At 40.6% G+C, this 15,411-nt stretch overlaps 1 protein-coding gene across 2 annotated transcripts; it reads left to right on the top strand.

Moving 5' to 3' along the window:
• Window positions 1-74: 74 nt before the first annotated feature.
• Window positions 75-14,287, top strand: LOC148360070 (pre-mRNA-processing factor 39). 2 transcript variants are annotated; one of them, XM_088344135.1, is made up of 15 exons: window positions 75-170; window positions 1,559-1,761; window positions 3,272-3,397; window positions 3,481-3,599; window positions 3,677-3,844; window positions 3,918-4,098; window positions 4,172-4,276; window positions 5,165-5,282; window positions 5,357-5,529; window positions 6,710-6,833; window positions 6,907-7,178; window positions 9,373-9,557; window positions 9,624-9,698; window positions 12,440-12,620; window positions 13,949-14,287. In XM_088344135.1, the coding sequence occupies exons 1-15, from the start codon at window positions 119-121 to the stop codon at window positions 14,018-14,020; spliced, it is 2,154 nt and encodes a 717-aa protein (XP_088200261.1). In that variant the 5' UTR covers window positions 75-118; the 3' UTR covers window positions 14,021-14,287. The 2 variants fall into 2 exon arrangements, with proteins under 2 accessions (XP_088200261.1, XP_088200262.1); XM_088344136.1 differs by lacking the exon at window positions 13,949-14,287 and adding an exon at window positions 9,876-10,036 and having other exon boundaries at window positions 12,440-12,563.
• Window positions 14,288-15,411: the final 1,124 nt, after the last annotated feature.

Genomic DNA, 15,411 nt, shown 5'->3' with positions numbered 1-15,411 from the left:
ATTTAATAACTATCTACATTACTGTAAGTTTGGAGAAAATCAACAGTGATGTCGCATTTCTGTGACGCCAGAGCGGAAAGTGTCGCAGTATAATGACGTATGACTACGGTTTGCCATCATGGCGACCAAACGCGGGATAAGCGGCAATGGGGAGATGGGACACCCTTCAGGTACCTTGAATAAAGTTAAATACAATTAAAAACATTTTGCCGTGTAGGTTAGATGTATGTATTAACGGCTAGTTCATTCTGGAAGAACATAAGATTAATGGCTGGGTAAGAATGCTTGGTTTTGGGGCAACCGTATCTAGCCTAAGCTAGGCTAACGAGTATTAATATAGATTTATTCGTAAATGTACTTAGTGACACTTGTCAACGTCTCAAAATACATTTAATAAATGTTTCCGATTGTTTTCTTTTGTATTATTACTTTAATAACAATTTTTAGAAGAAAAAAATGACTTGACTTGACATTCCCATTGACTCAATGATTCATATTATCTGTCGCGTGTGTTGGTTACAACAGTAAATTGGTCTATTGTTTCTCTATGCATAATAGGAATCTGTCTTTTTGCGTGATAACGATTAAAATAAATTCTGTTTGTGAATTTTGTGTTTATAAATTGCAATGCAATTGTTACTCGTTCCAAACTTGCAAGGTAAGCCATCACGTAACGCCCTCTCCAGTCGACGGCACTGTGGTGCTTCTTTTCAGCATCCTTTGTCTCATATGTCTAATTCTTGTCAATGAAATTTTAATGAAAACGATGTCAGAAGAGTTGAAGTTGTTATCTAGTTTATATTTTAAATTTCTGAATATCTTATTATTCATCACTTGTTTACTACCTGTAGAAGAATTCCTTGCTTTAATTGCATTTTTATTTTTAATTTTAGTCCAGATTGTCGATGGGATATGACCAGGCAACATAGCAAGGGTGACAATCATTGCTTGTTCTTCATATTTCTTGATAATCGCCAGCTTTTTTTCCCCATGGTAATCTTTTTTTTAATCTAGGGATCTAGAGCAAATGAATACAGTATAAAAAAGATTGCAGTGTTGAAATACGGGTTTTTTACAAAGCACAAGAGATTCTGAACAAATGGAGAAAGAAAGCATTGTGGACGGTAATTCACATCTAATTGGCATCTATTTTCATGATGCATTAACACAAACCAATGGTAGACCAGCATTTTATAGGACATCAACCAATTGGGGGCACATTTCCCAATAGCGGCCCCACAGCCATGTAAGGCGCTAACCTGCTTATTGGGGGCATTAGGGGTTCAGTGTCTTACCCAAGGACACTTAGACATGTAACTGCCGCCCCTGACATGCATCTTCAAGACGTGATTCTAGTATGCAAGCCCACTGGAAAGTTTATATTTCTTGGGCTTGCCACACAATTTGTTTTAGTTGTCATACAAGTGGTGAAAATGTCAGAAAAGGGGTCGGAAAAACATCTTATTCCACACTGTAAAGGGAAAAGGTCTTTTGGTGCTGTGGCCGGAGGTCTCCGGTAGTGGAAAATATGTCTTTCTAACAATTTCCTTATTTATAGCCATGGAGGCTTCAGAGATGATGGATGAGAATGGCTGTGCAGACTCTGCAGAGGGAGACACTGGTTCCTCTTCACTACTTCCAGTCTTGGAGGATGAAAAAGGCGATTTTCCAACAGACTTTGAACGTCTATGGAATGTTGCGCACAACAACGCTTATGACTTCAACAGCTGGACCAACTTGTTACAATACTGTGAGCAAGAGGTGAGAGCTTCAGCTCAAGCATTTCTTTTAACTAATGGCAGGACAAGTGCATCTTTTTTGATGAAATAATGTTAAAACTCCTCTCTGACATTCACAGAATCATGCACAGCCACTCACTTCAAAATCAATGTCATGAAAACAAAAGAAGTATGGTTCAGGTGTTTCAATGCTTGAATTTTAGGGTTGTGTTTTCAAGGTCAGGAAAATGGTTTTATTTTGTTTGCAGTGCTTGATAATGCATAAAAGTCTTGCCATATGATGTCTTTGGGAGTCTTACTCGACAGACACAGATTAAACAAATAAATATACAGTAATACAAAATTATTAATCATAAAGTCAGCTTAAAAACCGCCCCTAAATCACCCCTAAATGCCGGGACGTTGCAGAATAAATGAAGGATGACTCTAAAAAGATGGTTACAAACCATGATTAAAACATGGAACAAATCCGCATACCGCATGCTGCAAAGTGTGCACAAAAGACATCAAACTATGATTTTTTTTTCCTGCTAACAGTTAGCTACAAGCTACACCTAAAAGGGCAATATGCAATGTGTATTAGTGCAAGTATTATGTATCAATTACTGACCTTCATTAAGTGTTATGTAAAAAAATAAAACAGGTTATCTCAGTGGTAAATTGTAATGGGAAGAATTTCATGCAACTGAAAATGTAAGACAGAAATTACCTTCATTTGACCCAACACCTATATGAGGAGAGATTTGTCTAAAATTATTACCACACGAAGCAAGAAAGGCGACGATTGACCAACGGGTCCCTTTCTTTTCACCGTCTCCCGGACGCTGCAGTATTGTTAAGATCCACATGTATATTATATTCATCAAGATCTAAAAATCGTACTGTATGTCTTGATGATTTCACACACAAGATTAAAAATCGAAAATGTAATCGCAGATATATTTACGGCTCTGCAAAATGATTGAAACTTTATTTTATTTTTTTAATGGGACTGGGAGAACAATGAAAATTGGCCTTGAAAGTGCTTAATTCTGGCCATCAAAAAGGGTGTAGGAACCGTGTACCTGGGAGTAAAACTGGAGGACAAACTAACTTTTAATCAGCACACCACAGACTAAAAAGGGGGGGTAAGGTCAGTCATCCATAAACTTAAAGGGCTAAATGCTACACCTTGCCTTCTGTTACTACTGTGCGAAATAATTGTCCAACCCATCCTCGTGTACCGCTCCGCATGTTTTTTCACTATGTTTTCCGTTACAAACTGGACCAAACTAACGTGTATCACATGCACGGCAGCTAAAATCCTCAGCCAGACCACCCCCAACCTCTCAGACTTAAAAGGTCCATCATCGGACTGGCAAACACCATTGTCCAGGATATCATTCACCCACTACACCAATGTCAGTGCGCGGATACAGAATAAGATTTAGGAGTACTCGCCTCTGGAAAAATCCTGCTTTCCCCCGGCACAGTAGGTGGAAGTGTTACATCTGATTTTATGTTGTATAAAATCAATTTTCCCTTTCTGTTAGGGTCACCATGCAGCATCACAGAAAGCCCTGACAGCGTTTCTCGGTCGCTATCCACTCTGCTACGGTTATTGGAAAAAGTACGTTGATTTGGAGCGTCGCGCTAGTAACAACGACAAAGCAGCTGAGGTGAGGATCATTTTTAGAAATCAGGTCGGCTTTGTAGCTGGTGTTTTTGAGGTTTTTCAGAGTTAATCGTGTTTTTGTGTTAGGTTTGCATTGAGGGTCTTAAGTTAATCCCACTAAGTGTGGATTTGTGGATCCACTACATCAATCTGCTTTTGGGAACACTGGACATGGATCTTTCTGAGTCGCCAGAGCGTATTCGCAGGTGCCCACACACAGTTATTGTATTTTCTCTGAGAGAGGATGTTTTTGCACTGTACTGATGTCCATCCTCACCTTTAGTGTGTTTGAGGACGCGGTTGTAGCAGCCGGCTTGGACTTCCAATCAGACCGGCTGTGGGATCTGTATGTGGAATGGGAGAAGGAGCAAGGAAAGTTGAGAAATGTCACTGCCGTCCTAGACAGAGTCCTCAAACTTCCTACACGGAACTACGGCACACACTACCAAAAGTAAGACGTTGATGCTCTTATTTATGGTTGGGAAGAGCGTCATTGTAAAAATTGGATGTGGCATCTTCTCTAGGTTGAAGGACCACCTGAGCAGCAATGAACCCAAGGAAGTGCTTTCTTCAGAGGAGTACGAGGAGGTGAGGGCGCTTTGCCGGGAAGCTCAGAATTTAGAGCGTACCGCAAAGCTTAAGAAGAAGGGTAAAGAGCTGCCGCCTGGGGAGGAGGAACCCGCCACGCCTGAAGACACAGACTCGGTGAAGAACCCTTGAACATGGCGCAATCGCATCTGCCGAACCTACATCTGATCATTTTATTTTCCTGACCTAGGAGGAGCTGATGCAGAGGATTAGGGAGCAAGCATTGTTCCGTCGGGAAAAGATTCACCAGGAAAATGAAAACGAAGTCCGCAAACGATGGATCTTTGAAGACACTGTGAGTCATCATGAGTCTTTGTTCTTGGACGTTCTTTGGTCTTTGGGCCACATTTGATAACCTGTGGTTCAGAATACGCTGCTTTGAAAAATAATTCTTCACACTTCAAAATTCCCATTATTTGGAATGTAAAGTAATAATAATTAATACATTTTCTACTTTAGCAGCGTAATATATTCTTTGTCCTTAAAACTGCATAAGGTTGGCGGCAATTTTATATTAGAAATTGCAAAATCAGGCAGAAAACCAACACTTGAATTTAAGCCGCATTTTTGGTCAGCTTATGAAACAAAGCTCCTAAATGACACAACACACCTTTTTGTTCAACAGCAGGGCCCGACAGCTCTCACTGGTTTACCCCTGCCTCATCATACAGGTGCCCTGCCCATCGCTTAGAATGCACCCAAACATCCCTCTATCCTTTTACAACACCTCTCCACTCATTCCTATCACCAACAATAGCTCTAGCTTTCACTAGATTAGACCTCTTTCCTGCAGTGCAGCAAGGCAACATTACTAGCAGGCCACATATCAATTTTATGGCAGAGGCAGCGGGCCGGTAACATTTTGATAACAGGCTGTAACTGGCCCCGGGGCTGGACTTGGAACATGCCTGCACTATGTAAATATTTTTGCGTAAGAAAAATTCTGCTCATTTGTAGCTCCACTTAACTCTAAAATTACAGTGACTGAAGTATTGTGATTGTAATAAAAACTTATACAAACAATGTTTTCATATTTTGTTATAAAGCTATGTTATAAGAAGGAACTTCATAGGATTACTTTGCCGTTCTTCCTTAATTTTCGTTTTTAGTTAAACAAAAAGTTGTATTCTACTTTAGCTCACAAGATATATCAGTAGTACAAATTGGTGCGTTTGATTTATAGATCAAACGTCCTTACTTCCACGTGAAGCCGCTTGATCAAATCCAGCTACGTGGTTGGCACACCTACCTGGACTGGGAGCTTGGTCAACTGAACAAAGACACGGAAAATACGAAGAAAGGTGAAACCGTAACAACGGCGTGATTTTTCTTTTGTATATGTGGAGCTAAAAACGTCCTTTTTGTGCTTCTGCAGACTCCACAGAGACAGCCACGGATGCTGAATCGACCAGGGAAGGCCCTGAGGTGACAGCCCAGACTCGGGAAGCGACCGATAAAAGCGAGATGCCCCGCAATGACCACAGAGTTCGTTTTCTCTTCGAGCGCTGTCTGATCACTTGTGCTCTCTATGAGGAGTTCTGGAACAGGGTAAGAGAGTTCGTACGGGTGCTTAAAATCCTTCACAATGCTTGAATTTTAATGTTTAATTTTCAGTGTCAGGAAAATGCTTGAATTTTGGGTGAAGTGCTTAAAAATGCTTGGAAATTGTTGCCATTACCATGTTTCTTGTCTATCTGACTCTATATAGACCACGCAATAAATAAAGAAAATCTTTTTGAAAAGTAAGCAAAAATGACCTGGGTACGGCTGGTCTCGGTCAAAATGGCGTTGTCATGTGGTCGGACCCAAGCGAACAGCTCGATTTGGAAAAATGGCTCTTTTGACTCTGCTCACTGAGAAGAGCCGGCTTTTGGGGCCAAAACAGCTCCTCAGATGTTTTTTTTTAAGATAAATGATAACAAATAAAAAAAAAAACATTATGCACCAAATTATTTAGGGGTTAGAAATGCCATATGTTCTGAGGGGGATCCCTGCAAATCAGATATAAATAAAGATATTCACAGATCTTTACATACTGAAACAGATTTAAAGTTGACCAACAACACAAAATCCCTGGAAATACAATGAAATCAACTATTCACAATTTTATTTCAACAAATTTAGACACAGACTCTCTGAAAAACGTGCAGAAAATATAAATTTAAATAAGTTAAAAAAAAGCAAAAGATCAGCAGTCAATTGAAAGATGGAATGGACTCCGGAGCAATCAATATCATTAGACTGAGTCCAAATTTGGCTCATTTATGTCCTTTTTATACATGTGACCCTTCTTTTTTGTCTTCCCTATTGAAGTCAATTATTAGCCAGCGCCTATCGAGCCCTTTCCGTGTTTGTAGACAAGTGTAACATAGACAAGTTTCGTTTGCATTGTTGAGGCAGAATGGAAGGTTTATAAAAGCCCATTGACACAAACAGATCGTAGATCATAGATAGGAACAACTAAAAGAGCTCGGAGTTATCAGCTTCAAAAAGGTTGGCGACGCCTGTACTAAAAGTATGTGCTAGCAGCAAGATAGCAACTTTATTTCAACCATTCAAGTCAAAAGTAAAAAAAAAACGTTATTTTGCCGCTGGATCTTTTTCCTTTGAAGGTACCGGTAATATAGAAAATTTGGCTTTGAAGGGACTTAAGTTTGGCCATGAAATAAGTGTACGAACCATGTACATTTTTGGATTTCATTTTTTTTAAATTGTGATTTTCATTCAGTATATTCAATACCTGGAAACGTGGAGCGCGGACGAGGTTGGGGCCGTGTACAAGCGAGCCTGTCTTCACTTGCCCGCAAGTCCAAACCTCCACATGCGGAGAGCCACTTTTGAGGAAAACCGTGGTACGAGACCGCAAAGGAACTTCCCTTTTCAGTTGTCAACCCGTTTCTCACCGCGCCTCGTCTCGGCGTTCAGGCGACCGGGCTGAGGCTCGGCGGGTGCTGGAAACTTTGGATAAAAACAAGCCAGGCCTGGCCGTGGTTCGGGTCCGCAGGGCCGCTTTGGAGAGGAGGGCCGGTCGACCGGAGCAAGCAGAAGCTCTTCTGCAGGAAGCGGTCAGCCAGTCCAAAGAGAAGCCCACCTTGCACGCTTTCTACTCCATTAAGCTCGCTCGGATGCTGCTGAAACTCGGCGGGAACCCAGACAGGGCTCGGAGTGTTTTGCAGGAAGCTCTAGAGATCAGTCCGGTGAGTAGGAGTATACACCTTTTAGTAAAAAGAAACCCAAAATTGGGTCAAATAATTGGCCATTCTACCTCTATGATGCATTTGATCCAATCATCTGGGTTGTTTTCAAAAAAACAACACTAATTTGGAGGATTAATTCAAATAAATTGACCAAACTTTGGCAGGTTGTTTTGTAATAAACGACTCAATTTTCTAGGTTGTCAGAGCAGGATTTTTTGGGGCTTTTGATGTAAATGACCCAATTCTTAAATACACTGACCTAACTTTTAGGAAGTAATTTTCTACTGTACGACCCAAAGCTGTCATAAAGGGATTTTTGAGGGTCTTCAGACAAAATGACCCAATTTTTGGGATTTGGCTTGAATAAATTGGCCTAGCTTTGGGGAAGTAATTTTCTACTATGTGGACACATTTTCTTATCTTGTTATAAAATATATTTAGATAGATAGATAAATGGATACTTTATTCATCCCCGTAGGGAAATTCACACTCCCAGCAGTATCCTTGTGTTGATTATTAACAGATTAACAGGATGCCCTCAGTGTGCTGTGTTGTAGTTTAGCAACAGCAGAGTGGATGACGTCATACGCTAGGCCAAAAGTTCAACCTCCCTGCAGCAGATGGAAATCTTTGTGCCATGGGTTACACCACCTCGTGTTCATGTAGATAGCGCGTCCACCTCCTCTCTGTTTACCACAGGCTTTTGTGTCTCTGTCCTAACAGCGCTGTAGCTCCACGTTAGCGTCTGGTATGCTAGATGTGAGCCACGTTTCTGTAAAACACAGCAAACTGCACTCCCTGTACGCTTTGATGTTTTTCACCAGTACAGCCAGTTTGTCGGTCTTATTTGGTAGAGAGTTCACATTTCCCATGATTACGGACAGTACCGAAGGCTTATGTCGCCGCTAGTCGCTTATCCTTCACCTTAGCTCCGGCTCTGCAGCCACGATAGGGCCCCCTCATCACGCCAGCACGAGAATTCTTCAGGGCAAGGAGTTGATTCCTCGAATAAACGCATTTTTGTGCCTTAAAACAATAGGATAGAAAATAATCCAAAGTGTAGTTGTCAAACGGGATGAAAAACACCAAAGATAGAAGCAGACAATAAAAACAATAAATCACAAAAAGAGCGAAATAACAGAGCTGCTGGAAAGGCTGTCGCATTCGGCGGCGCCTATGACGTTATTTGGCAGGCCTTAAACGAAAGAACTCTATTTTGGGGGGTTTGGCTTGGATAAATACACTTTTGGGGATTGTTTTTGTACGATAAAATCAAATTTTGGGGGGCGTTATTATAATAGGACATTTTGGGGGCTCAAACAAAATGACCCAATTTTTTTAGGTTGTTTTCTACAAAACAACTCAATTTTAAAGTTCAACTTGAATAAAACAAACTGACCTTGCTTTTGGGGGTTATTCATACATGATATGACCCAATTGTTTTTTTGTTTTTTTTTTGTCCAAGTGTAACAGGATCATTAGGGGTTCAAACAAAATAGCCCAAATTATTTGGGGTTAGCGCAAATAAATTGACTTCGGGAGGTTGTTTTGTACTCTACGGTGTAATTTTTCAGGTTGTTACAAGAGGATTTTTGAGGGTCCTCAACCAAAATAACCTATTTTTTTGTTTGGCTTGAACAAAATTACCCAGCTTGCAGATTGTTTGTACAATGCATCGAATTTTTTGGGGTGGTCCTAGTGTAACAGGATCTCGTTGGGGGCCCAAAGGAAATGGACAATTTTTTAGTTTGTTTTGAACAGTGTAACCAAATTCTGGGGGATTTGTTTTATCAGGTACTGTATTAAAACACTGATTTTAAGGAGGGGTTTAAAACGACAACCTGATTTGGGAACGTGTTTAATCAGGGCCTGGGTTCAAAGAGTAGTTTTAGAAAACATTACGTTTTGTAGAGCAGACTTCCAAATAGAAATGTTTTTGGGAGGACCGAAGGCCAATTATTAAGATTGTTTGTAATACAACCCAGGAAGTTGGGTTGAAAAAAAAATTAAAGTGGAGGGTCATTTCACCCGTGACCCATGTTGGGTTATTGTTGACCTATCTGTTCCTACAGAGTACTTCTAGTGCAATTTGTGTAATAGAAAAAAATGTGCCACTACTATAAAGCAAGATAAGGGGGTCAGTAGTGCTCTCGAAACATATTGTTTAACACTTTCTGGTTGTTCTCTCCGTTAGAGTAACGAGAAGCTGCACTTGAACTTGTTGGAACTGGAGGTCTCGAGTGAGGCGCGGTCCTCAGATGAGGCGGTGCAGGAGTGCGTGACGCGAGCCCTGGCGGCTCCTCTCACGCCCAACACCAAAATCATCCTCTCACAGCGCTGCCTCCAGTTTCTGGAGGAGTATGGCAACTCTATCAAGAGGTTAATACTTCATTCATCCCTTTGATTATTCTAACCTTGGTCACATTCATTTCCTATTTTGTTCAGCGTGCTGTCCTTCTACGAGGATCACCAGAAACTGCTCAAAGACCTCAGCGGAAAAAAGCGAGAAGCGGAAGAGAAGTAAGAAGATACATACAACTCACGAAAATCATTGGACAGGGTTCCCGCGGATCTATGAAAATTCTTAAATTTAAATGGTCTGCATTTATATAGCGCTTTTCAAGTCAATGAAGACCTCACAAAGCGCTTTACAATGTGCTTCATACGTTTCCTTTTTACACACTAACTAACCGATAGCAGCGTCAGCCATGCAGCTACCTGCTATTGGGGGCACCAGGGATTCGGTGTCTTGCCCAAGGACACTTCAACATACACCTCGGAGGAGCCGGGAATCGAACCTGCGACCTCTTGATCCCAAGACGAGCGCTTTACTTCCTGAGCAAATGCCACATTAAAAGGTTTTGATCTCATTACTCTAAAAATTAGCCCTTAATTGCCATGAAAATGTCTTAAATCCAGTTTTCAAAAGTCTTAAAACTGTTAACAGAATAATAAGATTATTTGTTTAAACTGAAAAGATTCAGTAACATTTATCGATTGTCTTTTTTAATAATTCACGGATTTACTTTCATGCAACATCGCGTGACCACAATAACGGAACTATTAAAACGAGAATGTTTTTTCAGTCAGGCTTTTCAGAGCAGACACATGTCTTAGGTCTACCCATAATGCACATAGCAACTTCGGACAGACACGATTACTTTCTACTCTCGGAAAGTGTACATATAGAGAAAAGTCACTGTCCGACATGGCTTAAAGCTATGCCGGGTAATGTGTACGAGGCAACGATGTATTGTGTGCAAGAAATATCTTAAACTCAGCACGATAAGAGTCAGGGCATTGGAGTACCACATACAACGCATGAAACATAGCTTCAGAGGGGACTTAGAATAGAATAGAATATGACTTTATTGTCATTGTTACAAAATGGGTTGAAGATATTGTGACACGGAAATTGGACGTGGCACTCCAGTTTCACATTTAGGAGGAGGATAAAAGAAAACAAAGAAGATAAAGGAACAAAGAAGATGAGGTTATAAAAGAGAGATAAAACAACACTGAAAGTAAAAATATTAACTGGACAGCCTGAAGCCGCTGCACTCGCTCGCGCCGCCATCTTGAAAAGAAAGCTGTTGTTGTCTTGTTGGTTGTTTGTGTGCCGGAATCGGAGAAAAAACATTAGTGATCGCAAATTGAAGATTATCAGTATCGCGGTGGACATTTCTGATCAAAGAAGGTTAGAATACCAACAGACCTGGTCGTCTGTTTTTTCCACCGTGCTCTCACCTGGGTGCCGGAGGACAACCGAGACGGCAGCATCACATCTTCGAGAGTTCGGCAGTACACCTACAGTAAAAGCGGAGCTTCTCTGGTCTTTGGACACTGTGACAAAATACCTATCATTTAAGTCAAATGAGGGAGTCGGAGACTTATTCCGCGCAATGTTCCCCGACTGTGACATTGCCTACTCGTTTGCATGCAGTTCTGACAAGATGGCTTTTTTTGTCGACTAGGTTTTATATTTGATTCAAGAAGGCGTTTAAAAAGTCTTGAATTTAACTTAAGCTGTTAAAGATACAGTAGACTCCTGGGTTAGGGTGTTTCTACCTTATGATGTTCTTATGATGGTCTGGTTTTTTCGCCTCTCCTTAGGGCATTTTCCCCACTTCATTGATAAATTGTTTTGTGTGTCCTAAAGCATATCAAATTAAAACTTTGCGATGTTTGTATTGGTATAGTAACGTCTCTCAGATGGCTGTCTGTTATCGGTCAGTCATAAAATGCTGCTGCTGCTATGCTATTAGTTTGCATTATAGCATCATGTTAATGCCAAAATGCTATTGGCTGAAATATCTCCCACAAAGCCTTTACATCTCATTCAGTTCAGAGTCTCAATACTGTGGTAATGTGCTTGTAATTGTTTGCTTGTCGTGATGCTAAAGGGAGAAGCAAAAAGGCGATAACCATGGAAATGAAGCTTATCAAGGAACATGAGGACGAAACAAATAACTACCCTCACCAAGTTGTATGGCCGTAACCAATCGAAGATCAGGATTAATATTGAGCAAAAGAGAGTCATTAAAGCAAGGAAATCTTCGAAGGCAGTAGTCCCCAAAGTGGTTTCCACAGGCACCAAGTAGCCCTCTCCTGGTGGACCAACTCCCAGCCTTTTTAGTACAGCAAGCCCTTGTTTTTCGCTGGGTTACTTAACAAAAATAACCAGAGGCAAATACTATTATGCACTTGTCCACTTCTGCATCTACCCACTAGCTTTAGTCACATCACACCAAAGGCTAATATCACTTTATTTTGCCTTTGTCGGTGTATATTTAGTTTTAACGCTATTTAATCATACACATAAGTCATGTTTATTTATATAGCCCTTTATCACAAGGAGTCTAGAAGGGCTGCACAGACTGCAGACTATTGCAAACCACAGACTATTATTAAACCATCCCCTGATCTAACACCTACACGAGGGCAAGGAAAAACTCAAAACCTCAACATGAGGTAAATGAAGAATCCTCGAGAAGGGACCGCACATGTTACTTACTATATACTATTTTGGTAATGTATTTATCTTTGATGCAGAAGGTTTGGGAGCTAATTACAGTAGGCTCTATCCCCCTGCTTTACGGAAATCTCACTTTGTGATCTCCACCTCAGTATGGATCCTGCTATCACGGTCTAATATACTATGGAACATTTGAGGATGCCTGAACTTGCTATTTTCTATGTAAGATGGCCTTGAACGACAAAAAAATTGCTATCCTCATTGGTTTTCTGTAAATTCTCTCCAGAAACGAGGAGAAAAAGAAGGCGGTCAAAAACGAAGACGCCCCACCCGACACGACTCCAGAAGTCCCACCCGCCGATCCGCAAGCTCCAATCACTGTCCCTCCAATCACTGTCCCTCCATCGACTACAATGGACGTGAGCACACAGTCTGCTACTCATTCGGCATACAGCAACTGGTATCAGGTAGGAATTCTGACTTGTGTTTAGGAAACTGTTCATTGATGTTTAAGTTTAAACTTTATTAGACACTCAAAATTGGGAGAGAATATGTCAATGGCTTTAGAACTAGAAAGAGAACCTGGGAAGGTAGCTTTCAGATAAGAAAATTCCATTCCCTGTTTCTGAAGACTGTAAAATGGCTTCGTTACATTAAGGACAATCCATATAATCCAACCATGTGAAAACACAGGATGATTCTGACAGATAAATTGGAATCTGCCTGAAAGCTCGTCTACTTCGTTCAACGTTCCCTCTTGAAATGTCTTCGTTTCCCTCCAAAACTCCCCTTTCAAAATAAACAGACTAATAAATTAATCCCAATATGGTAGTTAGCCTCCCCCCTTTTGATTAGCACCTTTCTCGGCCAATATCAGGATTTTTTTCACGGTCCGCAGCCCGCATTTGGCATAGGGGCCTGTTTGATAAATCAAATGGATATAGTCTCCATTAGGAACCAATATCTTCAGCCAGTAGTAACGAATTCGAATGACGATTGACACATTGGTTAGCCGATAAAATTTCCAACATAAATGTCTACAATTTTTCGAATTTTATTCAAATCATAGCTGAAAATAAACGTGCACAAAGCAATATGTGATTCATTTTTACGCACTCAGATGACACGCAAATGTGCAAAATAATTGAGTTGACTTCTTGAAAGACAAATCACACATTTACAACTCTTTCACAATGTCTAACTAATTGGCCAAAGTAAAATACAAATTTGCAAAGCTTTGAGTGTAGTAATGTGGTCGTTTCCAGATGGAAACTTTTGTAAACGCTATTCAGGCTATTGTCTCACCTGTTTTCCAGCTAGGATGCCCATGCTACACTCATCTGCAGGCATTTGATTGCAAAATTCAGGCGAGAATAAAACCCTTCTATTTCCGTGTGTTCCAACTCTCTTGCAATGCAAGTAGCACTTGCAGTAATTATTTCAGTTTGGGATAAAACTTCAGAGTCTTTCAAAAGAGACAAGAACTGTCCATATTCTCCAAATGTTCAAGAACATCATTCCTTTTACTTTGGGTACGTCGTGGATTGGGATTTTAGGCAAATTGACCAGGTAGATTAAGGGGTAACATCTTCAAATATATATTAAAAAAAATATAGATCAGCCTTAAAGGGGTGTGGGAATCAAAGAACAGGAACATGATTGGTCGATGGCATCACAACAGACAAAAGTACGAAACAATAGTCAAAATAGGAACTGGAATCGTATGAAACCTTTGCATTTGTCCAATGTCAATAACAGAAGAATCTTAATGTTATCAGTTTCTACTTTTTTCCAGCAACCGCAGTACGGAAGTTACGGATACCAAAACAGCTGGAACTACAACCAGGGATATTATCCACCCACCTAAAAAAAAGAAAGGTACAATAACTCCACCCATTTTCTGTCCTCACGAATGATCTCCAAGCATCCTTTTGTCATCGTCGTTGCCATGGCGACAAAAACAACAGCGCGTGTTGCTGTTTTAACGAACTATTTTTATACATGTCCGCATGCTTTTGAGTTTTATTTGAAAGGTATTTTATGATCAAAGTCGGTCACTCGCTGATCATGAGACGTTTTGTACACTTTTGTGAAGTGTTTGTTTCCTGATGTACATAAAGTGTTTTATAGGGTTGTTGTGTTTTGGAACTTTATTTTGAAGAGATGTTTGACTGTGTGGTTTGTTGGGGGAAAAAAAACGATTAAAAAATGTAGCGTTTACCAAATTATTCGAATTAGTTATCGGACTCCATTAACCAAACATAACCTTCTTTCTCCCAACAATGCATGCTCTTTTCTTGTTGGAAAAAATATTGGCAAGAGACTGGCATTTCCACATGGGTGCAGGTTTATTTCCTTAAAGTATTTAACTAAGTGAATTCCACCGAATTATTGTCGAATTAGTCTCACGATCGATCTTCCATCTCTTCTGTCTAAGTTCTGTTTTCTGAAGTTCTTTTCACAAGCTGGGGTGTTGGCTCCTCCCCCATGGGCGGGCAGGGAACTCCCCACGTGGCCTCCACCTAGTCGCCACCTCATCTGGACTGGTGCGTCACGAAGGCCCCTCCTATGGGGTGTGCTGACTCCTCCCATGGGGCGGGTCAGGTGCCAGCTTCACCACCTCCTCACTGAAAGGCGTCGCGTTGTCTAAAGGAATCAAAACAAGGCCTAACGTCCTACGTCAGCGCCCCTTTATCAAAATTCCCCAGCCAAAACACTCCGCACTTGGAACGGCGCGACCGGTCATCGAACTTAAGCCTCCTCTGTGAAAAATCTTCATTGCACTCAATAACTGTAACTTGTATAAAATCCCTTATAGTCAAATAAATAAAATATAAAATCCTTCAGGTTATACAGTAGATACTGCATACATTTATCCGTTCTGAGGTGTGGATCGCCAACTGAAATTGCGGGGGATAGAAACCCAATAGGAATCTGTAGCTAATCCCTTGTACCCTAGATAAAAAGATAACAAATATGCAAATGCTATACAGTATAGTAAGTCCTACTTGTGTGACATATACTTTGATGATTAAGTCACATATATACATGAAGAAAAATTACATTTTCCTTTGGTGTGACTTAAGATGGTCAAGTGGAGTAACAGGTGGATGCAGAGGGTGGTGGGGAAATATTGATCAAAAATAACTGATTTTAAACCTAGCGCATGCGGGTATTGTCATGCCCTTAGAATAATTTGCTTGATTTATTCCTTCATTATTTAATAAGTCTAAATTGTTGATTGAAGTGATTTGTGCA

This window comes from Urocampus carinirostris, chromosome 9 (assembly GCF_059441175.1).
Source record: "Urocampus carinirostris isolate Australia breed hairy pipefish chromosome 9, RoL_Ucar_1.0, whole genome shotgun sequence".
In the NCBI taxonomy this organism is placed as follows: Eukaryota; Metazoa; Chordata; class Actinopteri; order Syngnathiformes; family Syngnathidae; genus Urocampus; species Urocampus carinirostris.
This window is presented reverse-complemented; position numbering and strand designations above follow the sequence as displayed.